Source organism: Aotus nancymaae, unplaced genomic scaffold, assembly GCF_030222135.1.
Source record: "Aotus nancymaae isolate 86718 unplaced genomic scaffold, 86718_ANA_hifiasm-v0.15.2.pri h1tg000260l, whole genome shotgun sequence".
Lineage (NCBI taxonomy): Eukaryota > Metazoa > Chordata > Mammalia > Primates > Aotidae > Aotus > Aotus nancymaae.
In genome coordinates this window covers 546,713-571,849 of record NW_026988675.1, presented here as the reverse complement: position 1 = coordinate 571,849, position 25,137 = coordinate 546,713, and the positions used below count along the sequence as shown (strand labels likewise).

Here is a 25,137-nt window from a genome sequence, read left to right as displayed (position 1 = left end):
GCAGAAGAGGAGGCTGAAACACGCCCCCGAGCATCATCCTCACCCTCACGCGGCCGAGTCTAAGGACAAGCCCTGGAATGCTGCAGTGAGAACGGATGCACCCAAACAGACACCCACAGGCCCCACCAGGCGCAGTCAGCACCTCGGGCTCCTGCCGCACCTGTCCTAGGCTCCCTGAGAAGCGGAGCCACGGTGACGACAGGCTGGGGACACAGGCCTCCTGAGGCCTGCCCTGAGTGGCTCCAGCACAAGATGCTCTTCTGTTCCCCCCAAAGAGGAGCCCAAGACTATTCCCACCCGGCCCACTGGTCCTCATGGGCCTCTGGAGACCAGAAGCCACAGGAGCTCACACTTGCTTGCTGGCCAGGACGAGATACCAAGCAGGACCCAGGGCTCAGCGGGCCCAGCTTAACTGTGGGTCCCTGACTGTGCTGCCCTCAGGGGTCCCCCAGACCCTGCTGCTCCTGCTCAAACAGACCTGCTCTAGCTTTTAGGAAGATTCCCCAGATGGCCACAAACCTAATAGGGCAGCACAGATGAGATGCTGTGGGTGCATCTGTGTGTGTGTACACAGGTGCCTGTGCACGCGTACGTGTGTGCATAGACCTGTGTGTGTATGCATCTGTCTCCATGTATGTACGTATGTCTATGTGCGGCACAGATGGGATGCTGTGGGTGTGTGTGGGTACACAGGTGCCTGTGCACGCGTACGTGTGTGCATAGACCTGTGTGTGTGTGCATCTGTCTCCATGTATGTACGTATGTCTATGTGCGGCACAGATGGGACGCTGTGGGTGTGTGTGTGGGTACACAGGTGCCTGTGCACGCGTACGTGTGTGCATAGACCTGTGTGTGTGTGTATCTGTCTCCATGTATGTACGTATATCTATGTGCGGCACAGATGGGACGCTGTGGGTGTGTGTGTGTGTACACAGGTGCCTGTGCACGTGTACGTGTGTGCATAGACCTGTGTGTGTGTGCATCTGTCTCCATGTATGTACGTATCTCTGTGTGCGGCACAGATGGGATGCTGTGGGTGTGTGTGTGGGTACACAGGTGCCTGTGCGCATACATACTGTGTGTGTGTGCATCTGTCTCCATGTACGTATCTCTGTGTGTGGCACAGATGGGACGCTGTGGGTGCATCTGTGTGTGTACACAGGTGCCTGTGCACGTGTACGTGTGTGCATACGTACTGTGTTCATCTGTCTCCATGTACGTATGTCTGTGTGTGCACATCAGTGTGTGCACATGAACACCTGCGTGCAGCTGCGCATGTATGTACCAGGCACACATGTGGCTTGGCACCAGCTGTGGACACAGGAGGGCCACAGAGAGCAGCTGCCACGGCCGCCATCACTACCACACTAGGAAGCAGCGTCCTCATCACAGCCCACCTCACCATTTCCAGGGGTCCCTGATGCTGACGCTCTGCTACCAACACTGCTAATGGTGGGTGGTTCACTTCTAAGAGGCGAGCCTCTCTGCAGGGCCCCATGTGGTCAGAGCGACCCATCTCCTTGCCCCAGGAACCTGGCACGTGGCTCTTGGTAGACGTCTCTGTTCCCTGAGTGGCAGCTGAATCGCCCCTGGCCCACAGGCCTCCCCTACTCCCCTCTACATTCACTCAGCCCAGGCCACTTGCTCACAGCTGAGTGTCCCTCCTCTACCCAAACCCAGGGCTCAGGGATGGGGCCTGTCATCCCCACCGAACGGCCATCAGCCCCATCAGGGCCCAGCAGGTGTTGTGGATCTGGGACTGGGTGCTCTGCACGTAACGCCGCTGCTCACAGGACTCAAAGTCCTCCCCCCAGCCTCCGTCTGCCATTTGCCGGGACAGCAAGAAGTCACAGGCTCGGGAGACCTCTGCACAGGCAGTCCTGTAGAGACCAGAGACAGTAGACACCATCACACCAGGGAAGGCCCCAGGGAAGGACCCCTAGCTTCTCACCCTGGCAGGCTGCCTTAGGGTGTGGGGAGGAGCCTACGCTATAGGGTTGCCCTATGTGAGGGCCATGGACCACTACTGAAACCCCTGAGCTTGAGTTCCACAGATGTGAACTGGGAACAGATACTCCTGGCTCCCAGAGTCGTTAGGGTGACAAAGGGACATGCGAGTACTGCAGATGGCCTCACAGACGTGTCAGACTGAGTGAGGTCTGCAGTGCTTGGGAGCAGTGCCTTATAAGCTGCATCCAGGCAAGCACAGTGCTCCCCACCCCCAAACACCCATATGGGAAAAAGCAGGGCAGCTGGAGACAGGGCTGGGACCGGAGGCCTCTTGCCTTCTAACCCGGTCTGGGGGCGCCTGGACCCTAATCCTCCTACTCAGGGTTGGGAGGTATCTGTGTGCCTGGAGGGGCTCCGTCAGGAAGCTCTGGAGAGCCGTGGGACCAGGGAAGCATCCTCATTTCAACCTGGGACCTTGTCTGAGAAACCAATCTTATCTCACTGTTTAAAAATATTAAAAACAGGCCAGGCGCAGTGGTTGATGCCTGTAACCCAGCACTTTGGGAGGCCGAGGTAGGAAGATTGCTTGAGCCCAGACCAGTGTGAGCAACACAGCAAGACACCGTGTCTGCATAAAAGTTTTAAAAAATCAGGTGTGCAACAAAAAAAAGAAAAAAATGAGTCAGGTGTGGTGGCGTGCACCTGTGGTCCCAGCTATTTGGGAGGATCGCTTGAACCCAGGAGTTCAAGACTACAGTGAGCCTGGATCATGCCACTGCATGTCAGCCGTGTTGACAGAGCGAGACTCTGTCTCGAAAAAAATAAAAGAAAAAGAAAAAGAAAAAACCACCCCTATAATCAAACATCAAAGCCAACAACACTCCCGTCGGGGGATTGGGCTGAGACCCCCGCCCACCAGAGGACAGGCACTCACTCACTCACCCATCTCGGTAGCTCTGCCCCATGCAGGCGAAGGCCTCCAGGCCAAACCAGGTGCCATAGGTGAAGCACACCCCCCAGGACCTGGAGGGAGACGAGGAGAGCCTCAGCCCTTCAACCCGCGTTCACAGCCGGTGTGTGATGAAACCACAGGCATTCTGCGACATTCACACGTGCCCAGCCAGCCCACCAACTCCAGTGCCTCAGGCGTCAGGGCCACGGAAGACAGCAGCTCCATCTGCTGGGCCCACCAGCCAGACACCCGAGAACGAGCAGTGAGGGTGGAGGGGAACAGCCACACTCAGGCGACAGTGCACGTCCAACACAGCCTGGCTGCACCCAGCAACATGCCAAGCAATTTCACCAAGGCGGGGGCCAGGCATGCCAAAAAGGAACAAGGTCCCCCAGAGGTCATGGCCTGGCAGCGCACTTCCAGAAACGTCTGGTTCAGCACCAGCATACCACCCAACATTTATGAAGGCAGCGCGTGACAGCAGAAACCTCCGGATCCCACGCGTGTCTGCACTCATGGGCGGGGCTCACTCACCCTTCCCAGGAGCCGTCAGCCCTCTGCTGCCGCCGACAGAACTCTAAGCCCCGCTCGAGGGTCTCCCTGGAACACAGGAGATTGGCCCAATGAACAATCCGGCAAAACGGCAGTTTGCCTATCCCAATTCCACCCATTTCAGGGTCTCAAAACAATGAGCACGGTCTCCCTTAAAAACCACATAAAAATAAACAGTTTACACAGACCTATGAGGGTTTTTAAACGAAGCAAGTACAGGACACCAGAGCGGGAAGCAGACTGGCAGAGTCTGAAAAAGGGATGGCAAGGAAAGCAAGGCCCCGGGGGGAGCCCCGCAGACACGGCTGCGAACAGGAGCAGTATCACTGAGACCCAGCAGCCCAGGCTTGAGCAAAGCAAACAAAGGGAACTAGTAAGAACAGGAAAAAATCAATTAGAGAGAAAACAACACATTTAGAAGACAAAGAAGACCCATCCTAAATCTAACTGGTATTTCCAAAGACAACCGGTTCTCCAAAAGGCTGGAGTGAAGTGTCTACTCTGGTGTCAGCCTGCGGGACGTGAGACTCATCTTTAACCAGCAGGTCAAGCAGGACTGATGGGTGTCGGTCCTGGGACTAAGGTCCATGTGACTGCAGCTCCCATCATGCTCGCCAACTCCCTCTACCAACTCTCCCTTCTGGCTTTTGTGAGATGCCATCTAGAGAGGCCCCTGCAGCAAAAGGCAGTCAGCAGCTTCCAGCTGAGGAAGGGGATCCTGCCGAGGACCCCGAGTGCTCAGAGGCAGAGCCTTCCTCACTGGAAGCTCCGGCGGGACCCTGAGGCCGAGGACCTGCGAGGCTGCGCCTGGACTTCTGACTGACAGAAACGGTGAAGTAATAAATGTGTGTTCTTCTAAGCCACTAGGTTTGTACTAACATTGTCACCCAGCAATAGGTGAAACAGAGTCAACGTACAAATTCATAAAAGCAATAAAAGAAGCGACAGGACTACACAGATATGGCGAGAAATAAGAACATTTTATGTATTACATTTGAAAACTCAGACAAAATGTACAAATTAGAAAAATTAACTTATCAAAACTGCCTCAATCAAGAAACAGAGAATCTAAACAGTCCTAAAACTATTAAAAGAATGAGTCAAAATCTAAACTTTTCCCAGAAAAAAAACTCTAGGCCTAGGAATTTTATAAGTGAATGCGACTAAGTTATCAGGCACACTCATTCTAATCTCACACAAACTCTTCCAGAGAATAGAAGGAGGAGGAACACTCTCTAGTTCGTTCCAGGAACCCAGAGAAATAAGATATGGAAAAGTGAAATTTTCAGGCTATTTCACTCATGAACACAGATGCAAAACTCTAAATTAAAACTGAGAAACTGAATACTGTCTTAAATACAGACCAATACGAAGGTCTATCTCAGAAATACAAAGGCGTCTTAACATTAGAAAAATCCATAATAATCCTCTACAAATTAACAAATGACACAAATATATAATCATCTCAAAGCAGACAGCGTAGTGTGAGACCAGCCTGGGAAACAGAGCAAGACCCCATCTCTATAAAAAATTTAAAAATTAGCTGAGCATGGTGCATGCTTGTGGTCTTAGCTACTCAGGAGGCTGAGACAGGAGGATTCCTTGAGCCTAGGAGTTTGAGGCTACAGTGAGCTATGATGGCACCACTGCACTCCAGCCTGGGCAACAGAGTAAGACCCCATCTCTTAAAAAAAAAGAAGAGTTGATTGCTTTCCTTCAAGCAATGAACAATTAGATTTTAGCACTTTGGGAGGCCGAGGCGGGTGGATCACGAGGTCAAGAGATCGAGACTATCCTGGTCAACATGGTGAAACCCCATCTCTACTAAAAATACAAAAAATTAGTTGGGCATGGTGGCGCGTGCCTGTAATCCCAGCTACTCAGGAGGCTGAGGCAGGAGAATTGCCTGAACCCAGGAGGCGGAGGTTGCGGTGAGCCAAGATCGCGCCATTGCACTCCAATCTGGGTAACAAGAGCGAAACTCCATATCAAAAAAAAAAAAAAGAAGAACACAATGCCATTTACATTAGCTCCAAAAAATTGAAATCCTTAGGTATAAACAACAAAATATGTACAAGATCTATATATGATGACATCTACACAATTCTGATGAAAGAAATAAAAGATCTTCCCAACTTGAGCTCTAGATTCGATGGATTCCCAACCAAAGTCCCAGCATTTTGTAAATATCAACAGACTGATTCTAAAATGTATATGGAGAGGGAAAAAAACCCAGAATAGCCAATGCACTGTTGAAAGAGAACACTGACACTGAGTTCAAGGCCTTCTACAGAGCTACAGGAACCCAGACAGAGTGGTACCGGCGAAAAGAACAAATAGACCAGTGGAACAGAACAGAGAGCTCAGAAATAGACCCACGTAAATGCAGTCAACTGATTTTTTACAAAGGAGCAAAGGCAACAAAATGGCGCAAAAAAAGTCTTCTGGACAGATGGTGCCAAAACAACTGGACATCCGCATGCAACCAAATCTAGACACGAGCCATAAGCCCTTCCCAACGGCGAACTCAAAAGGAACCATGGAGCCAGATGTAAAGCGCACAGCTTGACAGCTCCTAGAATGTAACGTGGCAAACACTCCAGGCACCTGGGCTTGGCAGCAGCTTTCAGATACAACACCAAAAACATGATACATGAAACAGAACACTGATAAGCGGGACTCCATTAAAATAAAAACTGGCTCTGCAAAAGATACTATTAATAGAATGAAGAAACAAGACACAGACTGGCAGAAAACATCTGCGAAAGACATAGGTGATAAAGGGCTGGCAGCCAAAATATACAAAGAACTAAAACTCAACAATAAGAAAACCCAACTTAAAAATGAACCAAAGACTTTAACAGACACTTCACTGAAGAAGATACACCGGTGGCAAATACTGTATGAGAAGATTTTAACAGAGCGTCACTTGGGAACTGCAAACTGAACGAGGAGATAGCACTGTGCACCTCTCAGAACAGCTAAACCCAAAACACAACACCCAGTGCTGGTGAGGATGTGGAACAGGAAGGCTCATCGTTGCTGGCGGAAATGCAGACGGCGCAGCCACTTTAGAATACAGCTTGGTAGCTTCTTACAGAACACGCTCTTACCATGGGATCCAGCAATCACGCTCCTTGGCATTTACCCAAATGAGCTGAAAACTTCCACGTACGCTAACATGGATGGCAACTTTATTCATAGTTGCCAAAACTTGGAAGCAAGTAAGGCACTCACCTCAGCAGGTGAATGGATAAACTGTGGCACACGCAGACGATGGAACATTATTCGGCACTAAAAAGAAATGTGCTATCGAGCCATAGAAAGACACGGAGGAACCTTAAATGCTTATTATTAAGTGAAAGAGGCCAGTCTGAAAGGCAAAACCATGGAGACAGTAAAAATATCAGTGTTTGCTACTAAGGGGTTCCGGAGGTGGGGACAGGGGATGACGCGTGGAGCACAGTGGACTCTGGAGCAGTGGACACATGCATTACACATCTGTGAAAACCACAGGATGAACGACATACAGAGGAACCTGAATGTGAACAACGGACTTCGGACGACAATAGTTTATGAACGTCGACTCATCAACTAGCAAAGGCACCAGTTTAATGCAAGATGTTAGTATCAGCAGAAACTTGGTGGAAGGTGCGAGGAGTTGGTGGCTTTACGGGAAAATGGCATCTTCCACTCAAATTTTCTGTAAATTTAAAACTGCTGTAAAAGATAAAGAGCATACTTTCTATTTTTTTATTTTTATTTTTTGAGACGGACTTTCGCTCTTGTTACCCAGGCTGGAGTGCAATGGCACGATCTCGGCTCACTGCAACCTCTGCCTCCTGGGTTCAGGCAATTCTCCTGCCTCAGCCTCCCGAGTAGCTGGAATTACTGGCACGTGCCACCGTGCCCAGCTAATTTTTTGTATTTTTAGTAGAGACAGGGTTTCACCATGTTGACCAGGATGGTCTCGATCTCTTGACCTCGTGATCCACCCGCCTCGGCCTCCCAAAGTGCTGGGATTACAGGCGTGAGCCACCATGCCCAGCCATAATTTTTTTTTAAAGTTTAGCAAATTGTCTAGCTATGAGATCAGTATCAAAATCAATTGCATAGGAATCTATGAATCCACAGTGATAATAAATAAGTAAATAAACAGAGGCGAAGGAAAAGCTTTTGGAAGAACGCCAACCAACACATATGGGGAATGACAATTTTGCAAGCATTACGCAAATAATTGATTCAGGCAAGAAACATCATCAAATGCTAACAGTAACGGGTGTAAGTCTGATGAGAAACAGGACATTTACGTAGCCTAAAACTGTCTCCCAATAAAAAAACAGCAACTTCACAGTGGAGAAACTAAGTACAGTGGCCACCACCCCATCAAGGGGCCAGAGTGGATGTGTGCTTCCTAGTAAGATGCAGGAGAAGGCCCCACTTCTTCTGCAATATTCCTGACAAAAATGTACAACTTCATAATCCAAATCTAATCATGAGACACCAGAAAAAAAAAGAAAAAAAACACTGAGAATATTCTACAAAATAACTTGCTGAACAATTCAAAAATGACATAGTCATCAAACACAAGGAAAGACTAAGGAATTATTCCAGGTTAAAAGAGTGTCAGTGTTATAACTAAATGCAACCCATGTGCACAGTAAGCAGGATAAGGAAGGAGGGGATCCACGATGGCCGACCACCAGCGGCTTGGGATGGGGGCTCCTGGTGAAGGTGCAGAGAACGAGAGGACGCCGCACTTTCAGACGAATTTTTGTTGCTCACGGACCAGGAGATTCCCAGCGGAGGAGCCCCAGGGGTCGCCAGCGTGACTCTTGTGGCCGGCGCGGCGGTTTTGCTGGCGCCTCAGCACGGCAGTTCTTGGTGCAGAGTGAGCGGGACTGGGTCCCCTTTTGGCCGATTCCCAGGCAGAAAAGCACCATCAATCTTAACACTGCTGTTTTGGCCGGCGCAGTGGATTGCTCAGATTTCGGCGCTGGGAATCAACAAGTTGGACGTCCGCTCAGAAACCTAATTTGAAAGTCAGAAATCACAAAGACGACAGGTGGATAAATTTACACTGATGGGAAGAAACCAGCGTAAAAAGGCTGAGAAGACCCAAAATCAGAATGCCTCTCCCTCTACAGGTGATCACAGCTCCTCATCAGCAACGGAACAAGCCCTGATGGAGAACGAGTGCGTTCCATTAACAGAAGTAGGCTTCAGAAGGTGGATGATAAGAAACTTCTGTGAATTAAAAGAACTTGTTCTAACCCAATGCAAAGAAACTAAGAACTTTGAAAAAAGGTTTGACGAAATGCTAACGAGAATAGACAATTTGGAGAGGAATATAAGTGAATTAATGGAGCTGAAAAACACAACACGAGAACTTCGCGAAGAATGCACAAGTTTTAACAGTCGAATTGATCAAGCAGAAGAAAGGATATCAGAGTTCAAAGACCAACTTAATGAAATAAAACGAGAAGTCAAGATTAGAGAAAAAAGGATAAAAAAGAATGAGCAAAGGCTCCAAGAAATACGGGACTACGTGAAAAGACCTAATCTACATTTGATAGGTGTACCTGAATGAGACGAAGAGAATTAATCCAAGTTGGAAAATACTCTTCAGGAGATTATTCAGGAAAACTTTCCCAACCTAGTAAGACAGGACAATATTCAACTCCAGGTAATACAGAGAACACCACAAAGATATTCCTCAAGAAGACCAACCCCAGGGCACATAATCGCCAGATTTTTTAGGGTTGAAATGAAGGAGAAAATACTAAAGGCAGCCAGAGAGAAAGGTCAGGTTACCCACAAAGGGAAGCCTATCAGACTTAGAGCAGATCTCTCAGCAGAAACCCTACAAGCCAGAAAAGAGTGGGGGCCAACATTAAATATCCTTAAAGAAAAGAACTTTCAACCCAGAATTTCATATCCAGCCAAACTGAGCTTCACAAGTGAAGGAAAAATAAAATCTTTTGCAAACAAGCAAGTACTTAGAGATTTTACCATCACCAGGCCTGCTTTGCAGAAGCTTCTGAAAGAAGCACTACACATATAAACGAACAACCAGTAACAGCCTTTCCAAAAATATATCCAGCTAGCATCAAATGGCAGTATTAAACTCATATATATTATTAACTGGATAAAAAGCCAAAACCCATCGGTACGCTGTATCCAGACCCATCTCACATGCAACGATACACAAAGACTCAAAGGGACAGAGGAAGATTTACCAACCAAACGGAGAGCAAACATAAATAAATAATGTGTGGGAGACTGTAACATCACATTGTCAATACTAGACAGATCAACGAGATAGAAAATTAACAGGATATCCAGGACTTGAACTCAGACCCGGAACAAGTAAACTTAATAAACATTTATAGAACTCTCCACTTTAAATACACAAAACACACATTCTTATCAGTACCATATCACACCTATTCCAAAAGTGACTACATAATTGGAAGTAAATCACTTCTCAGTAATTGCATAGCATTTCATAGGTTTAAATGAAATATTGGTTGGCTGCTTGTTTGTTATTTTCTTCCCTTATTCCTTCCTGTCTCCATTGTTAAGCACAATTATTGGCATAAAAGAGGTTTTCAATTCCCATTTTTAGACTGCATTCTAGCCTGGGCAATAAAGCAATATTCCCATTCTCTCTCCCTCTTCTTCATTCTTTTTTTTTCTTTCTCTCTTTCTTCCTTTTTCTTTAAAAAAATAAAATAAAATAAAAATAAAATGCCACATTTTATAAAATCTAGGACTTTGTTAATTTTTCTACCACTAAAGAAATGTTGCCAATTAAACTGTGATACATCCTTAATCGAAAAATGCATTCTAGTTTCAGAGATGCTAAAATGTAGAGAAAAAAATATATGACTTAGAAGTAATTGAACATGGTAGTAAAGATGACTGAATCCAGAACACAAAAATTAACTGATTATTTTACATTATATTGGAGATATCCCCCACAAAGAAAAGCCACAAAAGTAAAAAAAAAAATGCAATAAGAGCTTCTGAGATAATGAAAAATATTTTTAGCAGTTTTTTGTTTTGTTTTGTTTTTTGCAAAAAAAAAAAAAAAAAAGAAGGATAAGGAAAAAAGAAAAATAATTAAGTGAGCCGAGGTCATGCCACTGCACTCCAGCCTGGCACCTGGTGACAGAATGGAACTCTGTCTCAAAAAAATAAAAATAAAAAAAATAAACAAATGCAACCTTAAATATCGGATTAAAGCTTGAGGAAAAATTTTGCCACAAAGGACATTATTGGAACAATTAGGCCAATTTGAATAAGGCCTGCAGATTAGTACTGCATCAACATTAACATTCTGACCTACACTTGCACAAAAGAAATACTCATGCAGTTAGAAACACAGTACATCCTCTCTGCAACTTCTCCAGTGGTTCAAGAAAGAGCATCTCGAGCGCGAGGGAGGGAAGGCAGTGAAGCCTCAGAGGAGAGGAATCCTAGTAAGAGGTAACAGGAGCACTTTTTACTGATTTTGCAACTTTTCTATAAATTTGTAAATTTAGGGGAGAATTTAAGTCTGCGTAGTAAAACAGAATATTCCATATAAATAGTGTTAAAGTAACTGGCAACCCCATACTGCATCTCAAAAATTCTCTAGGTAAATCTAAAATCTTAATATAAAAATCAGACTAATATATTTAACCATTTAAAAGTTAAAAACTTGACCAGGTACGGTGGTTCATGCCTGTAATCCCAGCACTCTGGGAGGCCAAGGCAGGTGGATCACGAGGCCAAGAGATCGAGGCCATCCTGGCCAACATGGTAAAACTCCATCTCTACTAAAAATACAAAAATAAAAAAAATTAGCTGGGCGTGGTGGAACACACCTTTAGTCACAGCTACTCAGGAGGCTGAGGCAGGAGAATCCCTTGAACCCGGGAGGCGGAGGTTGCAGTGAGCCAAGATCGCGCCACTACACTCCAGCCTGGGCGACAGAGCAGGACTTCATCTCAAAAATAAAAATAAAAATAAATAAATAAAAGTTTAACACTTACGTTCAAACACCCTAAAGTGATAAAAAGAACAAAGAAATTGAGGAGAAAATATCTGTAACATAATACACAAATACTTTATTGTGCTTAAAAATGAAAGAAAAACCATCCTAGTGAAAATTTTAAAAATGGCTGGGGGTGGTGGCTTACCATGTAATCCCAGCATTTGGGGAGGCTGAGGTGGGAGGATGATTACTTGAGCCCAGGAATTCAAGACCAGCCTGAGCAGCAGAGCTAGACCCCATCTCTACAGAACATTTTTAAAATTAGCCAGGCATAACAGTATGCACCTTTATTCCCAGCTACTCAGGAGGCTGAGGTGGGAGGATTGCTTGAGCCCAGGAGCTTGAGGCTGTGGTGAGCCATGATTTCACCACTGTACTCCAGCCTGGATAACAGAATAAGACTCTGTCTAAAAAAATAAATTATAAAAAAAATGTTCTAACTTGGAAGTCACCAAAGAAATGCAGAGGAAACCCATGATGAAGTCACCACGGCCCCCCATGTGCCACATCCAGGATCCGTTTCTACACAGTGACAACAGCTGACATGCGCTTCCCTGGCACCTCTCACAGTCCCTCCACTCTGCCAGGCTGTACTCTTGCCCATGCAGGCAGGGAAAGAGATGAGCAGAGAAGTGACCAGGCCAGGTCAGCCAGGAAGAGGGAGGGTTGGGGGCCCACCCAGGCAGGCAGACCCCAAGCCATACAGCTCTAGGGAATAATAATGGTCATGAATACATACTTACCAAGAAAATACCGGTTAAGGTTAAACTGGGGAAAAAGCTAAAAACAACAATGAAAACGGAAAAACAGCCCAGAGGCTACCGAGTGAAATGACACGACGCCTGTGCTGGAGGAGCACGCTCAATGGTGGGGCTCTGAGAAACCCCACCCAGGCACAGAGTGGGCCAGGCCTGAAGAGGGGCGGCAGACCACCATGGAAATGTGCAGACCAACAGCAGCGGCAGATTCTTACTCAGGGGCGAGGAGGGGGCAACTTAGCCTCTTCTTTGCATTTTTCTGTATTTTGCAAGTCTTGTTTGTAAAGCACCTGCTTTACTTTTATTACAGTGATTTTTAAAAGGTAATATATTTTTTAAAAGGCCAATTCTGTGAGTGTGGCTGAGGACAACGCACGCCCACTTCACACCGCCGGGCAGCACGTGGCCAAGGGCCGTGCCAGGCCAACCCCACTCCACACCGCCGGGCAGCACGTGGCCAAGGGCCGTGCCAGGCCAACCCCACTCCACACCGCCGGGCAGCACGTGGCCAAGGGCCGTGCCAGGCCAACCCCACTCCACACCGCCGGGCAGCACGTGGCCAAGGGCCGTGCCAGGCCAACCCCACTCCACACCGCCGGGCAGCACGTGGCCAAGGGCCGTGCCAGGCCAACCCCACTCCACACCGCCGGGCAGCACGTGGCCAAGGGCCGTGCCAGGCCAACCCCACTCCACACCGCCGGGCAGCACGTGGCCAAAGGCCGTGCCAGGCCATGGAAGACAATGAACACAGTGCTTGCACCTGCGAAGCACAAGAAAACCCCTGCTCCACCCACGGCTTCCAACAAAAACACAACCAGAATATCCTCAGATGTTAAATGAAGCAGCACACTCCCACGTAACTCAGGCTCAGAGAAGAACAGTAGAAACAGAAAACACTTTCAGTATTTGTGCTGCCGCAGCCAGCACCAAACAACAGTTTTAATTGAACGATATATCAAAACTCGTTTATAGCCTCAAGTGCATATTTCAATACAAACCTGAAATCAAATATCTAAGCATTCAAGTTAGAAAAATAAAGGAGAAAGAAAATAGCAAAGGCCAGGTGTGGTGCCTCACACCTGTAATCCCAGCACTTTGGGAGGCCAAGGAAGGTGAATCACCTGAGGTCAGGAATTTGAGACCAGCTTGACCAACATGGTGAAACCCTGTCTCTACTAAAAATACCAAAAATTTAGCTGGGCATTGTGGCGAGCACCTGTATTCCCAGCTACTCGGGGGGCTGAGGCAGGAGAATCACTTGAACCCAGGAGGCAGAGGTTGCAATGAACTGAGATCACACCACTGCACTCCAGCCTGAGTGACACAGCAAGACTCCACCTCAAAAAATATAAAAAAGAAAAGAAAAGAACAAAGAAAAGAAATTGATGACACAAAAAATAAACTCTCCTAAAAAACAGAATCAAAGACTAAGACGGTTTTTGTTTTTGTTTTTCAAAAGATCGGCATAAGATCTCAGAAGAAAGAAGAGGATGTCAGCGTTGAGCTCAGAGCCATCTAAGAGGACACGGAACACTCTGCGCCCATCAGTATAAAACTGAGTGGAAAAAGGAAGACTCCCAGACCGACACAAAAATGGAACATCTACTCAGTCCTATAAACTATTAAAGAAATTACACTGCACTCCAGCCTGGGCGACAGAGCAAGACCCCATCTCAAAAAAAAAAAAAAAGAAATTGAGCTTCTAATTTAAAACCTTTCCTCAAAGAAAACTCCAGGCCCAACTGACATTTCCAGTAATTTTTCCCAAATATTTAAGGCAAAAATATTACAAACATTACATAAATTCTTCCAAAGAGTATTTTAAAAAACATTTTCCAACTGCTTTTCTGAGTTCAGTATCATCTTAACAGGAGAACCTCACAAAGACATTATGTAAAGAAAATTTCATATAATTTTATGTAAAGAAAATTAGAGGTCGGGCGCTGTGGCTCAAGCCTGTAATCTCAGCACTTTGGGAGGCCGAGGTGGGCGGATCACAAGGTCAAGAGATTGAGACCATCCTGGTGGCCAACATGGTGAAACCCCATCTTTAAAAAAAAGAAAGAAAATTATAGACCATTGTCTCTAGTAACCAGAGCTGTTAAACTCCTAACAAAATATTCCTCAAATTGAATCTAGCAATATATAAAGAGTGCATCATGACCAAGGTGAGTCTACACCAGGTTTAACAAAAGTAAAAACTGTAATCATAGTAGGATAAAGAACCCGCAAAAACCACATGCCCTTTAACGTACCCTGTGACATAGCAACGACACTCCGAGGTACATGACCGTGAGAAATAAGTACCCAGGAGCCAAGAGTGTTCACAGGAGACGCTTCGTAAAAACCCAGACTGAAATCCTCCCCGGTGCTGAGGACAGGCAGCTAGACAGCAAGGCACCTGCATTCAACCAAAGGCCCGAGGGAGAGGACGCTGCTGCTACCCCAGCCACCTGGCTAACCTCGAGCAGATGAGAAGGCAACACGAAGTCCACACCTCAGGATTCCACCTAGACAAGGTTCAGAGCGAGCAACAGAAACCCACAGCCTGGCAGGCGTGCGGGCGGCCCCCTCATGGGGACGCCTGAGGGCTCTGGTGGCATCGCCATGTTCGATGTTGGCACCGGGACCTGTTTGCTTCAGAAGATCAACCTGTGCACTTTCCTGAATATTTGCCACCCTTAAAAACTGCTACTGGAACACAGGTGGAGCCGCGGATGAAATGTCTTTTTAACATTATTAAAAGATAGGGAGAAAATCCAGTTTTGTGTTGTAATTATGCTATTCTGAGCCCCAGTAGATACTTTGTAGGCTTTAGGGCATATAACTGCATTCAATAACCTCTGCAGGCTCCCACGTCTACGTGAGTTTTGTTTCTGAGATGGGCTGCAGGGCTGTGCTACAGAATGCTGCGTCAGGGCCTTGGCCCCCAACTTGGCAGCCCCCACACTGAGTGAGAGCATCCTGGGCCGAGGCCCTGCGTACCTGATCTCGGCTGCCCTGTGGTCTGGGAAATGCTTGTGGAAATGCTTAAGTGCCTGCATCACGGCCGAGGTGCACTCCACATACGTGTAGTCAATCATGATGTCCCCTGGGGAAGGGAAGGAAGAACCAAGGTGCTGAGTCTCACCCTGGCTGCCCAGGGCCTACAACTCAGGCCAAATCACGACAAGCAAGAGTGTCGCTGTGTGCAGAACCCGTGCCTGGATGCTGCCTCCCCGACCAACCTCCAGAGCAAACACTGGCCGGCCCAGGACACACATCTGTACTACGAGAGAGCAAAGATGAGGGGAATGCAGCAGAAAGCTGCAATCCCAGCCCAAAAAGCTATGTGTGATGGGTAGAGGACCAGGAAGGGGGCATGTGAGGTGCCCAAAGGTGGACCAGGGGTGAGATCCTGCCCCCAGACCAGTACAATGGCAGCCATGCACACACAGCAGCCTACCAGCCCATGACGTGGGTCCCCTCAGTCCCCACAGACACCTCCCTGCAGGCGCTCTGGGATCCACGAAGTGGGCTCGCAACACACAGCAGCCTCCACAGAACATAAGCCCTGTGGACTGAGCAGGAGCCAGCCCAGGCTGTGCACCTCACTGGAACCCTCCACCATCCCATCCCCTAGGCCTGACCTGATGCCCTCCTATCCACAACACAGGGATCCGGACACCCCCAGGGATGGAGGAACACAGAACAGCCTGGGCTGAGGGAGGACTCCAGACAGATCTGCTGGTGAACCTGGGCCCTTGCAGCCTCGGGCAAGGGGGAAAAGCTGGCTCCAGGGTTTGTGTACCACGGTGCTGGCCGACCACTCACCAAAGACCTCCGAGGGGTTCAGCAGCTCCAGCAAGCGCCCCCCACGCTTGGTCTCGTAGGTGGAGAACCCTCCGTCGGGATTCCTCATGTTCAGCAGCTGAAATCACAGAGCACCCGAGAACTCACCCACATGATGAGCACACGCAGACGCCCAGGCCACAGTGGAGCTTTCTAGAGGCAACACTAGGGCTGACAACCAGTGGGGCAGGAACGGGGGCAAGAAGCCGATTTCCATGTTAACCAAGCCCTCGGGTGCCCCGAGCAGCAGCTGCAACCTCAGCCGTCAGGGCCTCCACGCGCAGCCACCTGGGAACACGCCCCTACACGTGCCCATGACTTAGAAACCAAGTGTGTGCTGCTGCCAGAAACACACGCAACAGCCAGATGTGCTGAAAGAATGTGGCACCAAAACCAACGGAAACTCCTCCTTCAGACACCCAGTGGGAAGCACCAGAGAGAAACCCGGGGGCCACACCGGCTCCCGCAAGCATCGCGCTGAGCTGGACACCAGCCCTGCTGTGCAGGGCCCTGTGCAAACAGCACAGCAAGCCCTAGGGGTCCAGCCAGAGCTCACAGTTCTCCACATGCAAACGCCGTCCAAGGACAAGCTCCTACAGCCCGGCCGGATTGTGGGGGGGTGGGGCTCGTGGGGGTGGAGGTGAGCACGCAGCTCATCTGCAGACATGAGCTGTGGACGGGACTGCTAGGACCACAGCCTTACCACGGCCACCGCATCGCAGAGCCGCTCTCGGGGGATGTGCTCGGTTACATAGGGACACTTCTCCTGCAGGAGCAGCACGGCCTTCAAGGCCTCAGCCGTGCAGTCAGCAACAATCCAGCCACAGTCCAGCGTGCTGAAGGAGAAGCCGCCCTGCAGAACACGACCCGTGACCCTAGGCTGAGGGTGTCCACACCCCAGTCCTCGGAGCCACCCCACAGCCACACACATCACTCCCCACCACAGAGCACCCAGTCAGGACGGGGGCCTATCCACCAAAGGTGTGGGTGCGGCCAGGGGCCCAAGCTGGGCACATCTAGATGGAACTCCAGCTTCCAGCACAGAGACCCTCAGGGCAGCAGCTCACACCCTCAACACCTTCAGATCTCACGACGGGACAGGACGGGGCACAGGTGCCCCCCACCCCCACTGTAAACATGCAGCAGCAGCTGTGCTCATGCCTAATTTCACAGAACAGAACGCACCTGTGGTCACAGCCCACCCCGGCTGAGGTCTCTTCCCTCTGCCTTCCCCGGACGCCCTGGCTACAGGGCGTCCTGAAGCCCATATGTGCCATGACCACCTGAACCGCTCTAAGGCACGGCCACATGTGCAAGCAAATGGTGCCCCCATGTGCCAGGCAGCTCAGCAACATGAGGCATGGGCCCCTATGCCAGGCACACCCAAAGACGCCAAGGGAAGAGTCCCGCCTTCAAAGGGAAGGACCAACCTGCTGAGGGCAGCCTCCCCGGGGGATGGGGCAGGGACGGGGCAGGGACGGGGCTGGGACGGGGCAGGGACGGGGCTGGGACGGGGCTGGGACGGGGCAGGGACGGGGCCGGCTCCCGCATACCTTGTTCATCTGGCGGTAGTACTTCTGGTAGTCTGGAGGGTTATCTGGGACCTGGGCAGCATGGAGGGCGAATGTGGAAGCAGAGAACATGTCAGCACCGGGGACATCACTGAGACAGACGGGGCAGGACTGGAGAGGCAGGACGTGCCAGCCACAGCCCCTGCTGGTGCTGCGAGGCACCAAGGGCCCAAACCGAGAGCTCACCACCCACTGCTGCTGGGAAACGTGACTGGCCAGCAAGGGCTGAAACTAGCCCAGACGGGAGGCACGTGCCTCCCCTGTGATCTCCCCACTGGCCGGGAGGCAAGGAGGTGGCCCAGGCCTCTGTGGTGTGCTCTGCCAGGGGCTCCTGCTGCCTCCTGAACAACCCCAGCTTCGTGGACCTCAGCTCCTGGGCCGTCTCTCCTGCCTCAATGAGAAGGGAAGAGGCCTGGACTGTAGTAGGGTTCAGTCAACCTCCCCAAGTCTCCATCAACCAGAGCAAGTCCTGGGTAGGAGGCAGGAGGCAGGAGCAGTCCGCTGTAGGGTCAGCCACAGCAGGACAACGCCCCTCCCCTGCCTGAGCCCCAGACAGGTGCCAGCCTTGGCCACACGGAGGCCAGGAACACCCAGAGGGCCTGCAGAAGCAACGTCCTGATGACATCTGAAGGGACATGGTGAGACGGGCTGGGGGGGAGAGGGGCAGCTGTTCCAGGCAGAAGGACACTGGCTGAGGCCGTGGCAGGGACAGTGGGAGACATGGGAGGTTAGGGCGCATGTATGGGATGACTGTGGCTGCAGACTGGGGTGTAGGCGTGTGTGAGACACTGAGGTCAAACTAGGGGCTGGGGCACCGTCTGTGGGCAGCTGATCTAGCAGGATGGACAGGGGTTTTCGCTGCAAACAGTCTCAGGAGGGAACGTCCACAGGCTGGCATCACCTCTGTGGGCAGAAGGTGCTTCAGAGACCCAGAGGTGGGGTCTAGGCTGCGCAGCTCAGGGTAAATGGCCCCTACCTGTGCCTGGCTCCTGCACACCATGGCTCCAACGGGAGCAGGATGCAGAACTGCCAGCACCCCCAGCACCCCAGGCACCCCGCAGGCCTCACAGAGCTGCTCCGGGTGAGGCCAGCCCAAGGACGGGTGGATGGAACAGGGGTGGGGAGGGGCAACCTGAGAAACCAGTGCAGGGAATGGGGCAGGGTGGAGGTGAGGCGGGCACTTCTGCCTGTAGGAGATCCCAGCCCTGATCCCCCTCTTCAGCCCCCTCAGGGCCCCAGGCACAGGCCTCACCTGTGAGAGCCGCAGAAACTCATGTGCCTTCTGCAGGCAGGACGAAAACTCAGGCCTGTGGTGTCCACCCGCCTGGAAGAGACAGCAGGACAGAGAGGCTGAGCCGCCCTTGCACGGCCACCATGGCTGAGTGGGTCCCCGATGGTCCTGGCCACATCCTGCCCCGACTGGGAACCAGAATGAAACTGGCAGATATCTCCAGAGAGTGCCAGAGTTTCTTGCTGCACTTACCTTTAAAGACAAAAAATCAAAGATCCATGAGATATGACAAGACGGAAGGGAGCAGAAGAGACCATCTATGGGTGCCAGCACCCCACCTGCCCAGCGAACGTCTATGCCCAGAGGATCTCCAGCACCCCGGCGTGGGCAGGTCCTTTGAATGGCCCAGCCCTCAGGGCACTCCAGAAACACCTTCAGAATCCCACCAACCTCATTCCCACCAGCATAAAAATCCACTGTTGTTTCTCTGCAGTATTGGCTGGAGAATGCCCATAATGAGCAGTTCCAGTTCCAAGAGGCTGGAGTCCCCCTCCTGCCCACGCTGAGAAACAGCCTTCACCAGGCTCCCCTGCGCACACGGCCTCCAGCTCCTGCCCTCCCAAAGCCTCTGACCCAGCCCAACACCCAGGGCTGCTGGGCAAGGCCGCCCCGTCCACAGCACCACCATCTCAAACCAGAGGCCAGAGCCCAGGTCACTGGAAACTTCAAGGAGCCACAAGTGTGTGGCCAGCAGTGCTGCCCTCAGGTGGACGCGAGGGCTCATGTGCACAGGAAGGAAGGTCAGCTGAGGCTGAGAAAAGAGAATGAGCCACGAACCTCTAGCAGAGCTTGGATGGCGAAGGCAGTGTCCCAGATCTGTGAGCCGTTGGTACCCTACACACAAAAGACGGGCGTTACAGCAGCAGCAGCCTCCCCCACTCCCACCTACGGCCTCCAGGAGCCAACAGGCCCGAGGGCTGGGTGCGGGGGCTCCTATCCAGCCAACACTCAACCTCAGGCTCTGAGCCCTGTGCACCCCTCATGGCTGACAAGGGCCTCAGAGAAGGCTGAGCCCTGCAGGCAGACATGGGTCAGGGAACCCCACCTTTCTTCATGGGCCACCAGGCAGGACAGTGTCCCTCTCAGGACACCTGTAGGACTGGACAATCCCCCAGAGGCTCAAGCACCCACACACAGAGCATCCAGCTGCCCTCGCCCAGTCAGAGCAGTGCACCTCAGTCATGGTGATGCCTGGAAATGACCCCATTTCTAAGTATACCTGAGGTGATGGAAACTCCGCACAAGGCTGGGAAGGCCCTACCTCAAATGTCACCCCGGACCTGGACTCCCAGATACATACGCTGGTCTCAATTCAAAGGGCCAGTGACCAAACCCCAGTGAGACAGAGCTGGACACTGACCGCAACAGACATGGGGATGGTGGCAGGGGGCGGCAGGGGGCAGAGGCATCCAGACGTCATGCACTGGAGGAACGAGCCAGCGACCACCAGAAAAGCACTCTCGCCAAAGAAACACAACGGGATAAAGCCTCAGTGCATGGCCAGTTCACAAAAACTCAGAGAACAGAGGGAGCAACCGGTCAGATCCAGAACGTGAAGCCCTTCAGGGAGGAGAAAAGAGGCCACGGGAGACTGCTGTGGACGAACAGGAGCTCAGATACCAACACGCGAAGGCCCGTGTGGGCCTGGCCTGAACCCTGACTCACACGCACCAACGGCAACGTGAGGACTATACCCGGGAACCGTCGTGAAGTTTGCTGGGTGTGACAACCACAGAGCAACTCTGTAAAAACACAGAGGCCCTCATTAGCCCTAGGTGCACTGAAGAGAGGGCGCAGCGGGGGGCTGGTCAGGGAGGGACAGGGAGGCCAGGGCCTGCTCTGGGGCCGTTACTCATGTAACTGATCCACTTTGCATGTGTTTAGAAAACCATTTCACAAAACATGGACCGTGTCCAGGGAGCCTCGGGGGAGCTCAAGGCCAGCTGGGTGAAAGCCCATGGCTGGGGAAACCTGGCACCAAGGGTAGCCCTGGGGCGGGCAGTGCTGGGCCCCTGTGTGCCCATCCCAAACATGACACCCCGGACACCTCTGGAGACTCCACATTTCCACACTGAACCAGGTGGGGGACAGAAGACAGACCCGCAGGGCATAACCCTCACCAGACCACAACACACAGGGCAACACTGTCTGGGCTTCTGACACACCCACTGTGATAATGCACAAAGGGGCACAGGCTCAGCCCAGCTGGACAGAACTGGGGTCTACAGGGCCCCCAGAGCCAGGACAGGACCAGGGTCAGCCAGGACCCCGCCCTCAACACTGCCCTGCTGCCCCCAGGGCCACACCCAGGACAGCACCATCTACAAAATCTAGACGCTGAGCGGGACGGCGTAGAGAAGGACCCGCAGTACACGGCATAGACAGTGCAGGCAGGGAGCCCACGGTTCCTGTGCAGCGGGCTGTTCTCCTCCCACCTCGATGACCAACCCGCTCCGTAGAGCAATGACCTGGAGACCACCACAACCTCCACCCGGAGCAGGCCACACCCAGGCGGATGCTTCCGACGTCACAGACCGTATAGCAGAACACAGCGCTGGCCCTTCCTAACGCAGCTCTCGGCTACTCTAGCCCACAGACTTCTGGGAAATCTGAGACACCTCGGGCCTCCCCCACAGTGGTGGCAGACGCACAACCCCTGGAGGGCAAGGACACGGTCAGGCATCCGTGCCTGGAAACAAGTGTATCTTCTAAAAGCTCAGGGAAGGATCCAGAAAGAAACCGACTATCGCCACGTGGCCAAGTGTCCAGCACACCCGCCTGCTCCTCCTCTCCCTGGACGTGGCGATGGCTGCCTGCCTCCCTCCCTCGTGCTTGGTGCCCCTCATGACTGGGTTCCAGCCCACTCAGGGCAAGTTCCCAGGCAGCTCCCAGGCCCAGCCACACGCCACCACGGCCCTCCAGGCTCCTGTCCTGTGCACCCACAACCTTAAGAAGGAGCCTCTTAAGAGTGTCGCTGGGCGCAATGGCTCACGCCTGTAATGCCAGCACTTTGGGAGACTAAGGCAGGCGTATCACCTGAGGTCAGGAGTTCGAGACCAGCCTGGCCAACATGGTGAAACCCTTGTCTCTACTAAAATACAAAAATTAGCCGGGCGTGGTGCTGCATGCCTGTAATCCCAGCTACTAGGGAAGCTAAGGCAGGAGAATCACCTGAACCTGGGAGGTGGAGGTTGCAGTGAGCCAAGATTGAGCCACTGCACTCCAGCCTGGGCAATAGAGCGAGACTCCATCTCAACAACAGCAGCAAAAAGAGTGCATGGAGGAGAGGCCCCCACTAACCAGAGCCGCCTCCTGCCACGGTAACAAGAGGAGAGCGTCTGCAGCTCCAGGTCTTTCGTTACACGGGTGGGCCTACTCGGACCATCAGGGCAAAGAGCAAACAGGACAGCTGCAGACAGACACTCGAGAACTGTGGGCACCCACACAGGGACCGACGGCACCCACGGGGACACAGCCAGAGGCCTCGACTGACTCAGCGTCCGGTCACACGCTGCCGGGACTTGGTCCAGGAGGAGTTATTTCTGCATCTTAATGAACCCAGAAGGAAAAGTAATGAAGGGTAGAAATGACTGCAAAGGAATCCGGCAGCCGCAGTCCTGCAGCCCTTACCTGCATTTTCATGCCGTCAAGGCCCATCCTGTGAGGACAAAAATGCCCAAGTCAGGCACGAGGAGAAAGCTGGAAGCCCAGCCGGCTACCCAGACCCTGCACTCAGGGAGGTCCCAGGGAGGGCATCTGTCCCCTCCCCCAAGGCCTGGCACTGGCCTGGATGCCGCCCCAGCTGGGCTGCTGGGCTGCTAGACTCCTGGGCGTGAGGCCCACACGCTAGAGAAGACAGGACACACTCACCCAGGAAGGGCGCACCCAAGCCAAAGGGCGGCAGGAGGCTCCCCAACCCCCGACCCCCGACCCCAGGCCGCCTCAGCCCTGCTGCCCGTGTTCGGTGCTGTGGGACCAACCAGGGCTTCCCACCATGGGACCAACCAGGGCTTCCCACCGTGGGACCGTGCTGTGCCATCCACAACAGGGGCCCACCTTCAGGGCATACTCCATGGCTGACAAGCTCCCCTTGTCCACAGACCTTCCTGACGCCAACCTGCATCTGCCCTGCTGCCCACCACGCCCCTCCTCACTCTACCTTCTAGGACCACCCCACTCTTCGACTGGGTGGCAAATCTTCCAAGTCAAAGACAACCCTCGGTGGCTTCTACAACCCTCGGTGACACTACTGGTCCCTGGTGGTGTTCCTTAGCAGTGTTCCCTGGTGGTGTTCCCTGGCGGTGTTTCCTGGCGGTGTTCCCTGGCGGTGTTCCCTGGTGGTGTTCCCTGGTGGTGTTCCCTGGCGGTGTTCCTTGTTGGTGTTCCCTGGCGGTGTTCCTTGTTGGTGTTCCCTGGTGGTGTTCCTTAGCAGTGTTCCCTGGTGGTGGGTGCTCCCTGGTGGTGTTCCCTGGTGGTGGGTGCTCCCTGGTGGTGTTCCCTGGTGGTGGGTGCTCCCTGGTGGTGTTCCCTGGTGGTGGGTGCTCCCTGGTGGTGTTCCCTGGCGGTGTTCCCAGATGGCACCGTGGTGGCCCCCTCACTGGGATACGGCCGAGGCTCAGATCCAGCCTTCGTGTGGCTGCACTGAGAGGCCTCACCAGCACATCCCAGCCACACTCACCAGAGATAGTCCGGGATTCTGGAGACGTGCTCCTGGAAGGCAGGGGAGGTGGGCCCGTCCACATACCAGCGCACAAGCATGTTGATGGTTTTCGAGATCTGCCGGAGACACGGCCCTGTCAGGGCTCTGATCCAGACCCACAGCAGCCCCCAGGGACAGGGTCCCATGTAGCTCACTCAGGGCCAGGAAAGGGGCCTTCTGCTCTAACGGGCGGGACCGAGCGAGGATGGACAACAACTGTGTACCCAGGACCCGACTCAGACACAGGCAGTGTCAGCTAAGGCCATGGCCTGGCTTAGGATGAGGAGGGACCACACTCCATCAGTGAGAAGTGAAGGGTTCCAGGAGAAGCCACAGGGGCCAGCCCACAACCAGAGGGGCATGGGCTGTCAGGCGCCTTAGAAACAACACAGGGGACAGAGGCAGGGCCCGAGGGGCCTAGGAAGAGGTGTGGACATGGGACTGCAGTAGCAGGAAATGTCTGCTCCCCTCCTTCCTCAGAGCAGACTGTTCCAGAGGCCCCAACTTCTTATTTATGGATCTTACAAGTCAAGATCCAATTGCAAGCATGTTTCTAATGTGCTTAGTACAGATGTGCTCTATATGGGATTGAACCGAAACCCACACAGAACCACGTCACTGCTGACCGGAAAACAGAGGACCTGCTGCAAGGTCAGTCGGGATTTGTGATTCACTGAGGTGGCATCAGGCCCAGAAAACCCGAGATGCGGCATCAGGGTGGGACTCAGTGGCCCAGTGCCACCGGGGTACATCCAGAGAATGCCAAGGCCAACCCACTACACCACAGCAGCTACGGCACAGCCCAGGGGCTGCTGACTCTGTCAGGAGGCGGCCCTGCGCCAGCACAGCCCGGGGACTGCACCCTCCAAGGCCACTGAACTAGCCCATACCTGGCCCCCCGCGGGCCCCACAGAAGAGAGAGGTCCGAGTCCCTGGTTAGGCAGAAGGAATCAGGAGTGGAACCCGAGGACCCTGCTACTCCCACCCACCCTGGGCATTTCTAAACCCCCTGGGAGAAGGACAAATAATCAACTATTTGGGGAGGGGAATTCGGAAGGAACCAAGTGAGAAAAAACGCCCCTCCCAGCTGGCCAGAAAGATCTCAGGAAGGGCCTCCAGGAGAGGACCAGGCACCCCCCAGGACAAGAGCAACTGGAGAACAGGAGGGAGGGTCGAGTGTAGGGGGGCGGCTTCGCTGAGCTGGGCGTGCAGGGAACCAGGACAGAAGTCCTCAAATGCCTGTGGGATCTGAGGGCCACCTCCCAGATGGCGGTGCACTAGGCTCCAGGAGACCCTACTCCCAGCTCATGGACTTTACTCTGGACCCCAACCCCCAGCGGCTGCAGCCGGAGGCCGGCGGAGGCACTGACCGGGCCGATGCTGATGCTCTTGGTGAATCGGTCGTCAGCCGCGATGTGCTCATACAGCTGCTGCACGGCCTGCTCCCGCAGGCGGACCCTGTGGTGGCTCTCGTACAGGTTGAGGAACGCTG

General features: G+C 52.4%; 1 protein-coding gene and 1 pseudogene across 1 annotated transcript in view; both read right to left on the bottom strand.

Moving 5' to 3' along the window:
- LOC135273073 (lanosterol synthase-like) overlaps positions 1–25,137 on the bottom strand; it is a 35,831-nt gene that overhangs the window by 1,136 nt on the left and 9,558 nt on the right. The window contains exons 8-19 of the mRNA XM_064371995.1: positions 25,016–25,134; positions 23,625–23,722; positions 22,577–22,604; positions 19,724–19,780; positions 18,908–18,979; positions 17,638–17,688; positions 16,788–16,937; positions 16,067–16,163; positions 15,239–15,344; positions 3,437–3,502; positions 2,893–2,973; positions 1,710–1,880 (exon numbers count right to left, since the gene is read on the bottom strand). Coding sequence (XP_064228065.1) covers positions 1,710–1,880; positions 2,893–2,973; positions 3,437–3,502; positions 15,239–15,344; positions 16,067–16,163; positions 16,788–16,937; positions 17,638–17,688; positions 18,908–18,979; positions 19,724–19,780; positions 22,577–22,604; positions 23,625–23,722; positions 25,016–25,134 — 1,096 coding nt within the window. The remainder of the gene's footprint in view (positions 1–1,709; positions 1,881–2,892; positions 2,974–3,436; positions 3,503–15,238; positions 15,345–16,066; positions 16,164–16,787; positions 16,938–17,637; positions 17,689–18,907; positions 18,980–19,723; positions 19,781–22,576; positions 22,605–23,624; positions 23,723–25,015; positions 25,135–25,137) is intronic.
- Positions 10–1,516, bottom strand: LOC135273083 (uncharacterized; annotated as a pseudogene).